The sequence below is a fragment of the Macaca thibetana genome, chromosome X (assembly GCF_024542745.1).
Source record: "Macaca thibetana thibetana isolate TM-01 chromosome X, ASM2454274v1, whole genome shotgun sequence".
NCBI classification, from domain to species: Eukaryota; Metazoa; Chordata; class Mammalia; order Primates; family Cercopithecidae; genus Macaca; species Macaca thibetana.
In genome coordinates, this window is record NC_065598.1 from 64,861,530 (window position 1) to 64,875,290 (window position 13,761).

At 45.0% G+C, this 13,761-nt stretch overlaps 1 protein-coding gene across 3 annotated transcripts in view; it reads right to left on the bottom strand.

Moving 5' to 3' along the window:
• The window catches only part of OPHN1 (oligophrenin 1), a 376,301-nt gene extending 367,015 nt beyond the window's left edge, over window positions 1-9,286 (bottom strand). The window contains exons 1-2 of one of the 3 annotated variants that reach the window (XM_050776883.1): window positions 8,603-9,286; window positions 8,302-8,459 (exon numbers count right to left, since the gene is read on the bottom strand). In XM_050776883.1, coding sequence (XP_050632840.1) covers window positions 8,302-8,455 — 154 coding nt within the window. In that variant the 5' untranslated portion in view covers window positions 8,456-8,459; window positions 8,603-9,286. Of the gene's footprint in view, window positions 1-8,301; window positions 8,460-8,602 lie in introns of those variants that run through there. The other 2 variants (XM_050776881.1, XM_050776882.1) reach the window with 2 other exon arrangements.
• Between the last annotated feature and the right edge of the window lie 4,475 nt (window positions 9,287-13,761).

Genomic DNA, 13,761 nt, shown 5'->3' on the forward strand with positions numbered 1-13,761 from the left:
AAGAAATGAAAGAGAGAAAGAGAAAGGAAGGAAAGAAAGAAAGAGAAAGAAAGAAGGAGGGAGGGAAGAAAGAAAAAGAAGAAAGGGAAGAACAAAAGAAAAGAATGAAAGGGAGGGGAGGAGGGAGGGGAGGGGAAGGGAGGGAGGGGGAGGGGAGGGAGGGAGGGGGAGGGGAGGGGGGAGGGGAGGGGAGGGGGGGAGGGGAGGGGAGGGGAGGGGGGAGGGGAGGGGGGAGGGGGAGGGGAGGGGAGGGGGGGAGGGGAGGGAGGGAGGGGGGAGGGGGAGGGAGGGAGGGAGGGGGGGGGAGGGAGGGAGGGAGGGGGGGGGGGGGGGAGGGGAGGGGAGGGAGGGAGGGAGGAGGGAGGGAGGGAGGGAGGGGGGGAGGGGGGAGGGGAGGGCAGGGGGGAGGGGAGGGGAGGGGGGGGGGAGGGAGGGGGGAGGGGAGGGGGAGGGGAGGGGGGGGGGGAGGGGAGGGGAGGGGGGAGGAGAGGGCCTTGGAAAGGGAAACCAGGAAATCTGATTCTGGTCACAATTCCGACTCTAGCTCTAGGTCTCTGGAGAAGTAATTCTCTGTCTTGACTTTCTTTTCCCTACATATAAACCCAGTGGAGTAGATATGTAGCTTTCTAAACCTTCCAGGTCTGATATTCTATAAGATAGAGCTAAAGGAAGATGTAGGTATATAAGACAAGCACCTGTCACCTATTTCTCCAAACACAATGGATTTTTTTTTTCAAATAGCTCTGAGATACGACTCACACACCATAAAATGGCTCACAGAGTTGTACAACCATCACTGCAATCCAATCTTTAAAAATGTTCATGACCCCAAAGAGAAACCCTTTACCCATTAGCAGTCCCAGTACATTCCAACCCTCCAGTTTAGCAATCACTAACCTGATACTCTCTCTAATAGATCTGCTTATCTGGACATTTCATATGAAAGGAATCATGAACAATAGGTAGTCATTTATAACACTTTTCTCACTTATCCTAAGGTTTTCAAAGTTCATCCTTATTGTACCATGTATCAGTACTTCGTTACTTTTTATTGCCAAATACTATTCCATTGTATGACTATACTACCTTTTATTTATCTATTTTTCAGTTCGTGGACATTTAGAGGTTGTTTCCACTTTTGGGCCATTATAAATAATTCTAGTATGGGCTAGTCACGGGGGCTCACACCTGTAATCCCAGCACTTTCAGAGGCCGAGGTGGGCTGATCACCTGAGGTCTGGAGTTCGACACCAGGCTGGCCAACATGGTGAAACGCCGTTTCTACTGAAAATATAAAAATTAGCTGGGCGTGGTGGTGGACACCTGTAATCCAAGCTACTCGGGAGGCTGAGGGAGGAGAATCGTTTGAACCTGGAAGGCGGAGGTTGCAGTGAGCCAAGATTGTGCCACTGCACTCCAGCCTAGGTAACAGACTGAGACTCCATCTCGAAAAAATAAATAAATAAAAATAAAAATAAAAAATCATACACTGAATTTCCTCTTCATACTCTTCTCACAATTGTAATTAATTATTTAAGAGGGTAATTTGATATTTAACATATGTTCCAAAAGGGCAGAGCCTATAGTATTCTTATTCCCCACTGTATCCCCAGTTTCCAGGACAGTACCTGACACATAGTAGGTGCTTAGTAAAACCTTCTTGAATTAAATTAAATTGCCTTTACATTGCCCAAGGTTTAGCACTTGATACAAGCCTGGTAAAGGATCATGAGGGCCTTCCACCCCACTAGAAAATAAAATCAGCTCAAGATTTCCAGGGTACTCCCATGGAACTGTGTAACTTTCCAGATCCTCATAGGCTTTTAGGAAATTTCTGTAGTAACTGATTAGAGAAACAGATGCCAGATTAAACAAAAGGTTTTGACTATGCTTAAAAAAAAGAAGGCTATAAAAATGACACTGAAAGGTAAATTTCCTTCATCACTCTAGAGCCTGATTGGAAAACTTTTCTTAACAGGCAAGTCGAGCTAAAATCTTCCCTACCCCACCCTGGCACCATCCTCTACCCCTAAATAAGAATAGTTTCTTATAAATGGACACACTGAAAGGTTGGCTTGATTCACTTTTCAACCCTAGTTCCCACAGCACCCACAGTCCAGCTACTTTGGAATCTGGTCTTCTGAGGACCTCCAATGAATATGGCAATGTATCACCTCTGTCAAATTCCATTTAACATTGCTTCACATCTATTAATACTAACAGCAGTATCAAATGACATACCAATTATATTGATCTGAGCTACTCTGGAGAAGATGTAAAATAACTCCACGTGCTCAGAAGCACTGATTAACTATCACTGGGATAACGACAAGATACCTGCTGAGCGAGAATGCATATTATACCACCAACTCATCCCGCACACCATGGCACTACACCCATCCCAAAGGGATTAAAAGCTTTGGGGTACCTCAGTATAGAGCTATTCAGAACAGAACTGAAGGGAATCAGGTTGAGACCTACCAAGAAGCATTCAATTAGAGGATCGTCAAGTAGGTCAGCAAGTCATCTACTCATGCTGGACATACTACTTGGATTTTCCCTTTGCCTATTATTCTCCCAGAGTGAAGATGAATTGGCTCCTGAAGTTTATGACAGAATCAATTCACATTGTTTGACTATTTGACTAACATGGTGGTAGCCAGAAAACAAAATAATAAAACCAGAAGGAAACGTAAATATTATTGACCAAGCCTCTAATTTTATAAAATGGGAAAACTGAGACCGACAAAACTAAAGACTTATACAAAGTCATATAGCTAGCTAGTGGCAGAATTGGAATCAACCCATCCTTCCAGGAAAGCAACCACTCACTGGACAGGTGCCCCGGTTGCCAAAGTGAAAGCTGCAAAGGCACCCCAAAAGATGACCTTAATGTAAACATCTAAAACTCTAACCCTAAAAGCATAGAGTGTAAGAAAGTCACCTTTTTAAAAAAATTAAGATTGAGTTATTAAAACTATAGAATTATATTATTTCTACTTTATCAATTTTATGTACATTTAGAGTACCGAATGCATCTTTTGGATTTTTTTCCTTTTTTTTTTTTTTTTTAGATAGGCTTGAGCCAATGCACCTGGACTGTATTCTTTTTTTTTTTTTGACCAGGAGACAGGGTCTCACTCTGCAGCCCAGGCTGGAGTGCAGTGGAGCGATCTCTGCTCACTGTAACCTCTCTGCCTCCAGGGCTCAAGCAATCCTCCCACCTCAGCTCCCTGAGTTGCTGGGACGACAGGCACGCACCACCACGCCCAGCTAATTTTTCATATTTTTTGTAGAGACAAGGTTTCACCATGTTACACGAGCTGGTCTCAAACTCCTGGACTGAAACAACCCACCCGCCTCAGCTTCCAAAAGTGCTGGGATTACAGGTATGAGCCACCAAGCCCGACCCTGGATTCTTTTAAAACAAGTTTTCGGCTGGGTGCAGTGTCTCACGCCTGTAATCCCAGCAAGGCCGAGGTGGGTGGATCACTTGAGGTCAGGAGTTCGAGACCAGCCTGGCCAACATGGTGAAACCCTGTCTCTACTAAAAATACAAAAATTAGCCGGGCATGGTAGCGCACACCTGTAATTCCAGCTACTTGGGAGGCTGAGGCACGAGAATTGCTTGAACCCAGGAGGTGGAGGTTACAGTGAGCCGAGATGGCACCACTGCACTCCAGCCTGGGTGACTGAGTAAGACTCTGTCTCAACAACCACAAAAAAAAACAAAAGTTTTCATTAGTCCAAGAAAGCCTATGTATGTGTGGTTGTGCATGTATATATGTGGGTTTAGTGATATAATTTTTTTCTGACATCTGTTTTATATATATATATATATATAAACATACACATAGGCTAGGCACGATGGCTCATGCCTATAATGCCAACACTTTGGGAGACTGAGGCGGAAAAATCATTTGAGCCCAGGAGTTCAAGACCAGCCTGAGCAACATGGTGGGACCTCATCTCTCCAAAAAAAAAAAAAAAAAATTAATTAGCTAAGATTGGTAGTGTGTGCTTGTAGTCCCAGCTACTTGGGAGGCTGAGTCCGGAGGACCCTTTGAGCCCAGGAGTTCGAAGTTGCAGTGAGCCATGATGGTGCCACTGTACTTAAAAGTATGTCACCCTGGGTGACAGAATGAGACTCTGACTCTTAAAACAAAAACATACTTATAAAGCACATTATCCTTGGTTTGGAAAAGGGTATTTAGAAATTCTCTTTTAGGCCAGGCACAGTGGCTCACGCCTGTAATCACAACATTTTGGGAGACTGAGGCAGGCAGATCACTTGAGGTCAAGAGTTCGAGACCAGCCTGGACAGTATGGTGAAACCCCGTCTCTACTAAAAAATAAATAAATAAATACAAAACTTAGCTGGGCATGGTGGCATGCACCTGTAGTCCCAGCTACTTGAGAGGCTGAGGCATTAGAATCACTTGAATCCCGGAGACAGAGGTTGCAGTGAGCTGAGATCGCATCACTGCACTCCAGCCTGGGCAATACAGTGAACTCTGTCTCAAAAAAAAAAAAAAGCGTTTTAATTTTTTGTTAAATTAAATACAGTCATTTACACTAAAATAATGTGAAATTTTATGTAAGCATAAAATAAGGTCCTGTAATTGGGTTAGTCATTCTTTTCTCAAATCATGAAACTACAATATGCCATGCAAAAAATAGTAAGTCATAGAATGTTAGAGCTCAAGTGGGTTTATAAACCTCCTGCCCCAGCCCCATCTTTGTAAAGCCACAGACCCTGGGGTCCCAGTGAAATCGCTTATCAAGGTCACAGATACCATTAGTAACAGAACCAGCACCTTATTCAGGTATCTAGATGCCATGTCCAGGGTTTTGTCCCATTATACCGTCATTCTGCCTCTGCTCATTTGCAGAGTATCCATTGTTGCTTCCCCAGGAAAGCCCCTATCTGAAGACTGTCATCCTCCATTTTCCTAGCCCGTTAGAGTCCAAGAGTCAGACCTGTAGAGCTACATCATCTAGCTCAGGGGTTGCAGCCTGATTGAATCTGGCCTATGAAAATGTTTTATTTAGTTAGCACAATTTTAAAAAAAAAAAATAAGAATGTAGGCTGGGCGTGGTGACTCACGCCTGTAATCCCATCACTTTGGGAGGCTAAGGCTGGTGGATCACTTGAGGCCAGGAGTTTGAGACCAGCCTGGCCAACATGGTGAAACCCTGTCTCTACTAAAAACACAAATATTAGCTGGGCATGGTGGCGTGCACCTGTAATCCAGCTCCTCAGGAGCCCAAACCTTCCTTTCTGTTGCCTATATCCCAGATAACTCAAATTATTTGCTGTCCCCTTTATATTCTATGTCACTCCTGCTACATGAAATGCCCTGTTCTGAATAGTGTCATGCAGTAGGATAAGCAGGGCCTTTAGAGTCAGGTCTAGGTTCTAATTCAGACCCTTGCCCTTACTAGTTGAGAAAGTTACTTAACTCATCTGAACTTCAATTTCCTCATCTAAAAAATGGGAATAATAATCCTTGTCTCAAAAATTTGTTACAAGATGTAATGCCTGGCACATGGGAACAGCTAAACAAGTGACAGTGTTATTGATTCTACCCAACTCTGATGGTGCTTCCTCCTTGGCTTCTCCCTTGTGCTCCCACTGGGAAATCAGCTTTCCCTCTCATGTCATATATCATCAGGTCCACCTGTTCCCACTTTTATGGCTCTTATCTGTATCTACTACCTTATATGATACTCATTTCTATCTGTCTTGTCTCTCCCACCAGCCTAAGAACCTCTTGAAAGCAGTATCCATCTGTGACTCACTCTGTATGCCTGACAGCCCCAAGAACAATGGCTTGAACACGGTATGTGTCCAGGTATGTATTGAATGAATAGTATGTATTCGCTAACTATATATAACACCTATTAGATGTGTCATGTTGCCTTGAGATATAAACAGGGGCCACATCACTTGTTCTGAATAACGCCTAGCCTCAGTGCTTAGCAAATATCCAAACAACATTGGGGACTGAAGCTGCCAACATAAAAATAAAGGACAAACAGAAAGGTTGGCAATATAGTCACCTTTCAGAGGGATGGTATTTTTATTTTCCATTAGTTTAAGTTATAATCATGCGCAGTCGCACATGCCTGTAGTCCTAGCTACTGGGGAGGATGAGGCGGGAAGATTACTTGAACCCAGGAGATCCAGGCTTCAGTGAGCTGAGATCATGCCACTGCACTCCAGCCTGGGCAACACAGTGAGACTTCATCTCAAAAACAAAAATTGAAAAAAAAAGAAAGAAAAGGAAAGAATAAAAACCTTTACTTGCCCCTAGCTTATGAAACTTTTGCCCTTCCACCATATGTTTTATTGAACTGCTTTTTTTCTTACAAATCTTAATCTCTCTGATATGCCTTAGCTCGTGATTTTTAGCACACTTTTAGTTACCATCCACTTCACAAAGCCATTCCATTCCTAGCGCTTATGATGAGATTCGTTTTACTGTGGATACAGCACCAAGCAGTTTACTGTAATATGTAAACAAAACACAACAAAGCTGAAACATTCCTCCTTTTCCTTTCTGTGAACTCTCACTTTTCTATTTATGTGGCACAACCTGCATATCCTTAACTTTTTAAGGATCAGCATTTCAGATACTACCAGGAGTTTACTCTTGGTCAGGCCACAATAAGACAAACCATTAAAAGATCAAACACAATCAAATGACCTGCAGGAACTTCAACGGTGTACATATTCTGACCAAATGTGGGCAGAGAGCATGTGCAGGAAAAGCACAGACTCCACAGGGCAAATCAGAAGGGCTGCACAAGAAATACCAGCTGGCAGCAGTTATCAATGTACTACTACTTTCTTTTCCTTTTTTTGAGATGGAGTTTCACTCTTGTCGCCCAGGCTGTAGTGCAATGGCACGGTCTTAACTCACTGCAACCTCCACCTCCTGGGTTCAAGTGATTCTCCTGCCTCAGCCTCCTGAGTAGCTGGAATTACAGGTGCCCGCCACCATGCGCAGCTATTTTTTTTTTTTTTTTTTTTTTTTTTTTTTTTAGTAGAGACAGGGTTTCACTGTGTTAGCCAGGCTGGTCTCGAACTCCTCATCTCAGGTGATCCACCCGCGTCGGCCTCCCAAAGTACTGGGATTACAGGCGTGAGCCACCTCGCCCAGCCTCGCACTACCACTTTCAAATCTTTCTTTCTCCCTGCTCTTGGTTGACTGCATCTGCCTAAGAAGTTTGCCACACTGGTCCTAGACCCTGTATTTGGTGATAAATTCACTCAAAACAAAGTTATAACCATATAGGACATACTTGTCAATAACTCTGACTTTATTTTTCACAATCATCTTTCAGACAAGAGAAAAAATTAATTTTCATTCCACCCAATCATTACCCTCCATTCTTCTGGGTACATGCTTTGGCATAAAGGGTTGGCTTGCCTGCACTCTCGTTGGGGATGTTTATTATTCTTTCTTTTACTCCAAGCCACCTGCCAACCAGCAGAAAGCAAACACACAATGGGGGAAGGAGAGAGCTTCCCACAGCTGAGTCAGTTGTGACCACTGGAAAAGCCAAGCTAGGTGAAGTTCCTTCAGCCCAGCAGCCCCCAACCCTATCCCTATTTTACTCCCTGGGGGCTGGGCCCCTTGCAGCAGGGAGTAAGTAGGCAGCTCTTTGTTCCACACTCAAGCAGAATTCAGTGGCATGTGAAGCCATCCAATAATCCTGAACTTGGACTGACCTTGACCTAAACCATAGCTCAGTGTGATAAAGAAAATAATTCACTGGGGCAAAGGAGCTTTCCTTAAAAAATAACTTGCCATGGTGAATTTTTTACTGCCCCCCACACTTATCTGTAGCAACCAGAGACCAGTACAAAATTATTAATCAAGCTGCTGACCTTAATCCCCAATTGTTTAGGAGGTACTGGGGCAGTTCCTTGGTCAGCTTGGATGTCACTTTTCCCCAGACAGGGGTGCTGAATATGTCTAACAGTACAGCAGATTGTCCCTTAAGAACAACCATCTGCCAAGTAAGGGTAATTGCTGAGCAAGAGGGTCCCTGGCACAGCTACAGATCATGTCTTATAAGATCAAAACCACTAAAGGAAAAGGCCCAAAGTTCTGGTTGTATCTACCACTTTCCACTTCTACTACCTCCACTCCCCAAGTGTGGGAAACCCATTCACCTCAGAGATCTGGGCTGGGAGTCACCCTGCAATCTCCCTTCCCTTGGTGGTGTGGAAAGGCTTAAAGGCCAGACACACCAGCTCAGAGAAACAGCTCATCGAAGCCTTGCACTTACTTCTCATAGCGCTGATAAGCGCGTTGCCGTCTTTGATCACGTCTTTGATGAATTTGTTGGTCCTCTCCAGTTCCTGCTCATAACACTTGAGTCTCTCGCGGAAATCGGGGCTGTCCAGGTAGCAGTCGCTGAACTCCAGCGGGGGATGACCCATGGTTCTGATGGCCGGGAGTAGGGGGAAACGGGGAAGACACAAAGACCGAGGGCATCAATGGCACAGTAGAGGAAGTAGAGGGGACGGACTGAGCGCGCGACCCGCTTAAGGAAACTCATAGCCTCCGTCCCTTTGGAGGACAGGTACCTGTTTCAATGAGACTCCTGGGGATCGCTGGCTGGTCCGGACGGAGAACAGGCGCCCCGGCAACGGCTTCAGGGCCAGGGAGAGCTAACTACCGCAGTCGGATCCCGGCAGGGTGTTGCCTAGCAAGCAGCATGCCCCCTAGGTATCGCCTCCCCAGATAGGCAGCAAAAACCGCAGCTCGACTTGCCTCCGGAGACTGGCCGGATCCTTCCTAAGCAATTGCAAACGTGACACTTGGGCCCGCCCAGGGTGTAGACGAGGTTAGAGCTGGAGCTGGGAGCAGCCTATCTACAGGCTCCTCGCTCCCAAGCGAGCGGAAGACTTCCTTCGCCGAACTCCGCGGGCAACCCGGATTGCACTGTCCCCTCCCCTTTCTTAAAGCCAACGCCTGCGCCCCGCCCCAGTGAAGCCCGAGGACCAAACCGGAGAGCTCTGGCTCCTTCTTCAACTGTTTTCCTTGTACCTTAGGGTTTCGTGACCAGGGCCCGCGGGCTGCTAAGATTTCTTCCTGGTGCAAGGGAGCCGGCCGGCTGTCCTGTTAGGTGCCGGAAGGGTTAAGCCGGGGCGGCAATGAAACGTAGCCTAGCTCCATAGACACCGCAGCGGGAAGAGGAGGGCGAGAGCGCGACGCACAATAGCCGCGGTGGCCCAGCGCTTCCCTACGGAAACTGGGGAGCAGTCAGCGCCCTAGGACTCCAGCTGGAAAGCGTGGCGGCCTGGGAGATGTAGTCTTTCCGTTTGCACTCCCCGAGACTCCTCCCTGCAGTCTCCCCACCACCCCGCCTGGGCGGCTGCTCTCCCAGAACAGCATTCCCAGCCTGCCGCAGGCTCCTGAGCAGGGACCGGCCCCAAGGGGCAGGTGCGCGGTGCTGGACTCTGCGGGGGAAGTTTCCAAAACTAGAGCAAGAACCCGCAAGACTAGATTGCAGGAAGCCATCTCTCACTTCCCATGATTCGGCTGGGTTGTGTATTCTTTTGCCTTCCCCTCTTTCCAGCCTCCTTCGGACCTACCAACTTCTTTTCCGCTTTCTTTTCCCACGTCTCCTGCTCCAAGCGCTCTAATTCCCGTGGGCCTTCGACCTGAAGGGTTGACTCCTACTCTAGGGTATCTGTGAAGCTCAGTGCCCCCTGCCAAAGAAAGGGAGGCCATAATTCAGAGTTAATATTTTCCTGAATACGACCTCAGAGCATGGCTTTTGTGGCAGACGCCAATGATTAATGCACATGATTTTTCCATGTGTAAGTGGAAAGTCTAAGAAGAGGATGTTATAAATTGTCTTGCAGCTTACCTTGAAGGCAACTGTCTTGAGACTAAGGTTAGGTAGAGGCTCGAAAAACTAAATAATAGTTTGTGCGTGGGCAAAGAGATCCCTTTAATTCTGCAGAAGTGTTTCAATTAGATTGCCCTGTGAGGAAAGCCAGAACGGAAGGGGGTTGTAAATAGATTAATAGTGGCTAACCCACCTGAATTAGGGTCCTGTTGCTGCTGTGACAAATTACCACAAACTTGGTGGCCTAAATCAGCATAAAGTTATAATCTACAGCTCCAAAAGGCAGAAATCAGAAATGGGCCTCACTCGGATCAAATCAAGATGTTAGAAGGGTTGTGTTCATTTCCAGATACTCTAGGGGTAGAATCTGTTTCCTTACCTTTTCCGGCTCAAGCTGCTCACATCCTTTGGCTCATAGCTCCCCTCCTCCTTCTTTAAAGCTAGCACTGGCCAGTCAAGTCTTTCTCATGCTGCATCACTGTGACTCTCATGCCTCCCCTTAAGGACTCTTATGATTACACTGGGTCCACAGGATAAAATCCCCCATCACATCATCCTTAACTTAATCACATCTGCAAATTTCATTTTGCCACATAAGATAACATAGCCACAGGTTTCAGGGATCAGAACATGGACATCTGTGAAGGAGGAAGCATTATTCTACCCACCACACAACCTATCGCCCACCTCACTAATCTTCAGAACAACCCTATGAGGTTGGTTGTATTATTATACCCATTTAAAGATGGAGAAGCTGGGTCAAAGAGAGTTTAAGTGACTTGCCCAAGGACAAACAACTTAGTTAAGTGGCGGCACTTGAACTTCAGCCCAACTTGACCACTACATTATATAGCAGAATGGCAAAGAGTCCAATGAGAAAGAGCCCTCTGAAAATAAATAAGTAGCCACATCTCAGGGAAAAGTTTTGTTTCTTACTCTTTTTATCTTTAAGGTTAATTTATGGAAAAATGTCCAAAATGAGCTTTAAATGCACCATGGGTTGAAAAATGCAGGTACTAAGGGAAGGTGCCCATTCAGTGGGTATATTGTCTTTCACACTAGTATGTTTCCTTTTAGCATTCATTCACTCATTTAACAAGCATTTTTTGAACACCTGCTATATACTTTTATTTATAGAGCCTATACATATATTTTCATCACTATAAAAATTGCCATTGACAGTTTTTAAAATGTTATTTATTTATGTATTTTTTTGTTTGAGAAAGGGTCTCACCCTGTTGCCCAGGCTAAAGTGCAATGAACAGCTCAATCACGGTTCCCTGCAGCCTTGACCTCCCTGGGCTCAGGTGATCCTCCCACCTCAGCCTCCTCCTGAGTAGCTGGAACTACAGGCACATGCCACCGCACCTGGCTAATTTTTGTATTTTTTTGTAGAGATGGGGTTTCGCTCTGTTGGCCTGGGCTAGAGGGATCCACCCACTGCAGCCCCCACCAAAGTGCTGGGATTATAGGTGTGAGCCACCGCGCCCAACTGCTATTGACATTATTGGTGTTAGATGCAATCATACTCATCTGAGTTCCTATACCCAAGGTGTTTTACAGTCATCTGTGTTATCCTTTATCTAGACAATGAAACTAAAGCACAGAAATAACAAATTCCCTAGAACAGATACTGAAGAAGAAACAGCGTTAAAATTAGAACTCACACAGGGCATGGTGACTCACACTTGTAAACCCAGCACTTTGGGAGGTCAAGGCAGGCAGATCACCTGAGGTCAGGAATTCAAGACCAGCCTGGCAAACATGACAAAACCCCATCTCTATTAAAAATAAAAAATTAGCCAGGTGTGGTGATGTGCACCTGTAATCTCAGCTAGTCAGGAGTCTGAGGCAGGAGAATCGCTTGAACCCAGAATGCAGAGGTTGCAGTGAGCCAAGATTGGGCCACTGCACTCCAGCCTGGGTGACAGAGCAAAACTCCATCTCAAAAAAAAAAAAAAAAACTCAGTTCCTCAGATAATACTTGCATTCATCAAGCACTATCTTAATTGCTTTGCACAATTTCTCCCTGACCCTCACGGCTAACCCTATGTGACTGAGAGTCTTTAAATTTTTGTTCACATAACCCCTAAAAGAATTTTGGGGAGCTATGTACTCCTTCATTTTTAAGTTAACATCTTTTTTGTTTTGTTTTGTTTTTGTTTTTGTTTTTTTTGAGACAGAGTCTCGCTCTGTCACCCAGGCTAGAGTGTGGTGGCACAATCTCCACTCACTGCAACCTCCACCTCCCAGGTTCAAGCAATTCTCCTGCCTCAGCCTCCCGAGTAGCTGGGATTACAGGCACATGTCACCACGCCCGTTTATTTATTTATTTATTTTTAGTAGAGATTGGGTTCACCATGTTGGTCAGGCTGGCCTTGAACTCCTGACCTTGAGTGAGTCACCCACCTCAGCCTCCCAAAGTGCTGGAATTACAGGCGTGAGCCACCACCCCCGGCCCAACATCTAAATTTTTTCATTATGCTTAAATAGTTGCAAAAATTTAATTTCTAACATACTAGAAATATCAACATTTTAAAATAAAGCTGTTATATCACTCTTTTAAAAGTATTCAATCTGACATCCATCATCAAATGCACAAAGCAAAACAAACTGTAAACATCTTGAATCTTCAAAAAATTTACATTGTTCCTTTTTTTCTTCTTCAAATCAATTATCTATACATTTTCCCCACAGAAATTTTATCCCTTTTTTTCTTTTTCTTTTTTTTTAATAGTCTTACTCTGTCACCCAGGCTGAAGTGCAGTGGCACAATCTTAAGTGCACTGCAGCCTTGAACTCCTGAGCTCAAACGATTCTCCCATCTCAGACTCCCAAGTAGTTAAGAGTATATGCCTGAGCCACCATGCCTGTCTAATTTTTTTTTTTTTTTTTTTTTTTTTTTTTTTTGTAGAGACAGAGTCTCACCATGTTGTCCAGGCTGGTCTCAAATTCCTGGCTTCAAGCAATCCTCCTGCCTCAACCCCACAAAGCCCTGGGATTATAGACATAAGCCACCACACCTGGTCAACCATCATACTTCTATACTTAAAGTCTATTGATCACCATATCGAATTTCTCTGCAACAAAAATATGCTCATAAACAGATTTTTTTTTTTAAAACCGGGTCTCTGTCACCCAGGCTGGCATACAATGGTGCAATCACAGCTCACTGCAGCCTCAAATTCCCAGGCTCACACGATCCTCCCACTTCAGTCCCAAGTAGCTGGGACTACAGGCGCACGACACCATGCCCTACTAATTTTAAAATTTTTAATAGAGACAAGGCCTCCCTGTGTTCCCCAGGCTGGTCTCGAACTCCCGAGCCCAGGAAGTCAAGGCAATTCTCCTGCCTTGGCTTCTCAAAGTGCTGGAATTACAGGCGTGAGCCACCATGCACAGCCCATAAATAGAAAGTTAATTCTTTTTATTTCCCTGTGACCATAGGCTTCACGGATTAAAAAGCTTCTGTGATTATTAAGCATACACAATAGAGTAAAATAATGTGAACACATTGTAATTATTATTAAATATAAAATTTTATTGGGGCTGGGTGTGGTGGCTCACATCTATAATCCCAGCACTTTGGGAGGCCAATGCCAGCAGATCACTTGAGGCCAGGAATTCAAGACCAGCCTGGCCAACATGGTGAAACCCTATCTCTACTAAAATACAAAAAAAAAAAAAAATAGCCAGGCATGGTGGAGTGAACCTGTAATGCTAGCTACTCAGGAGGCTGAGGCAGGAGAATCACTTGAATCCGGGAGGCGGAGGTTGCAGTGAGCCAAGATCACACCATTGCACTCCAGCCGACAGAGTGAGACTCTCTCTCAGAAAAAAAAAAAAAAAAAAAAAATTATTGGAGCTGCGTCTCTTAGTAAGATGGAT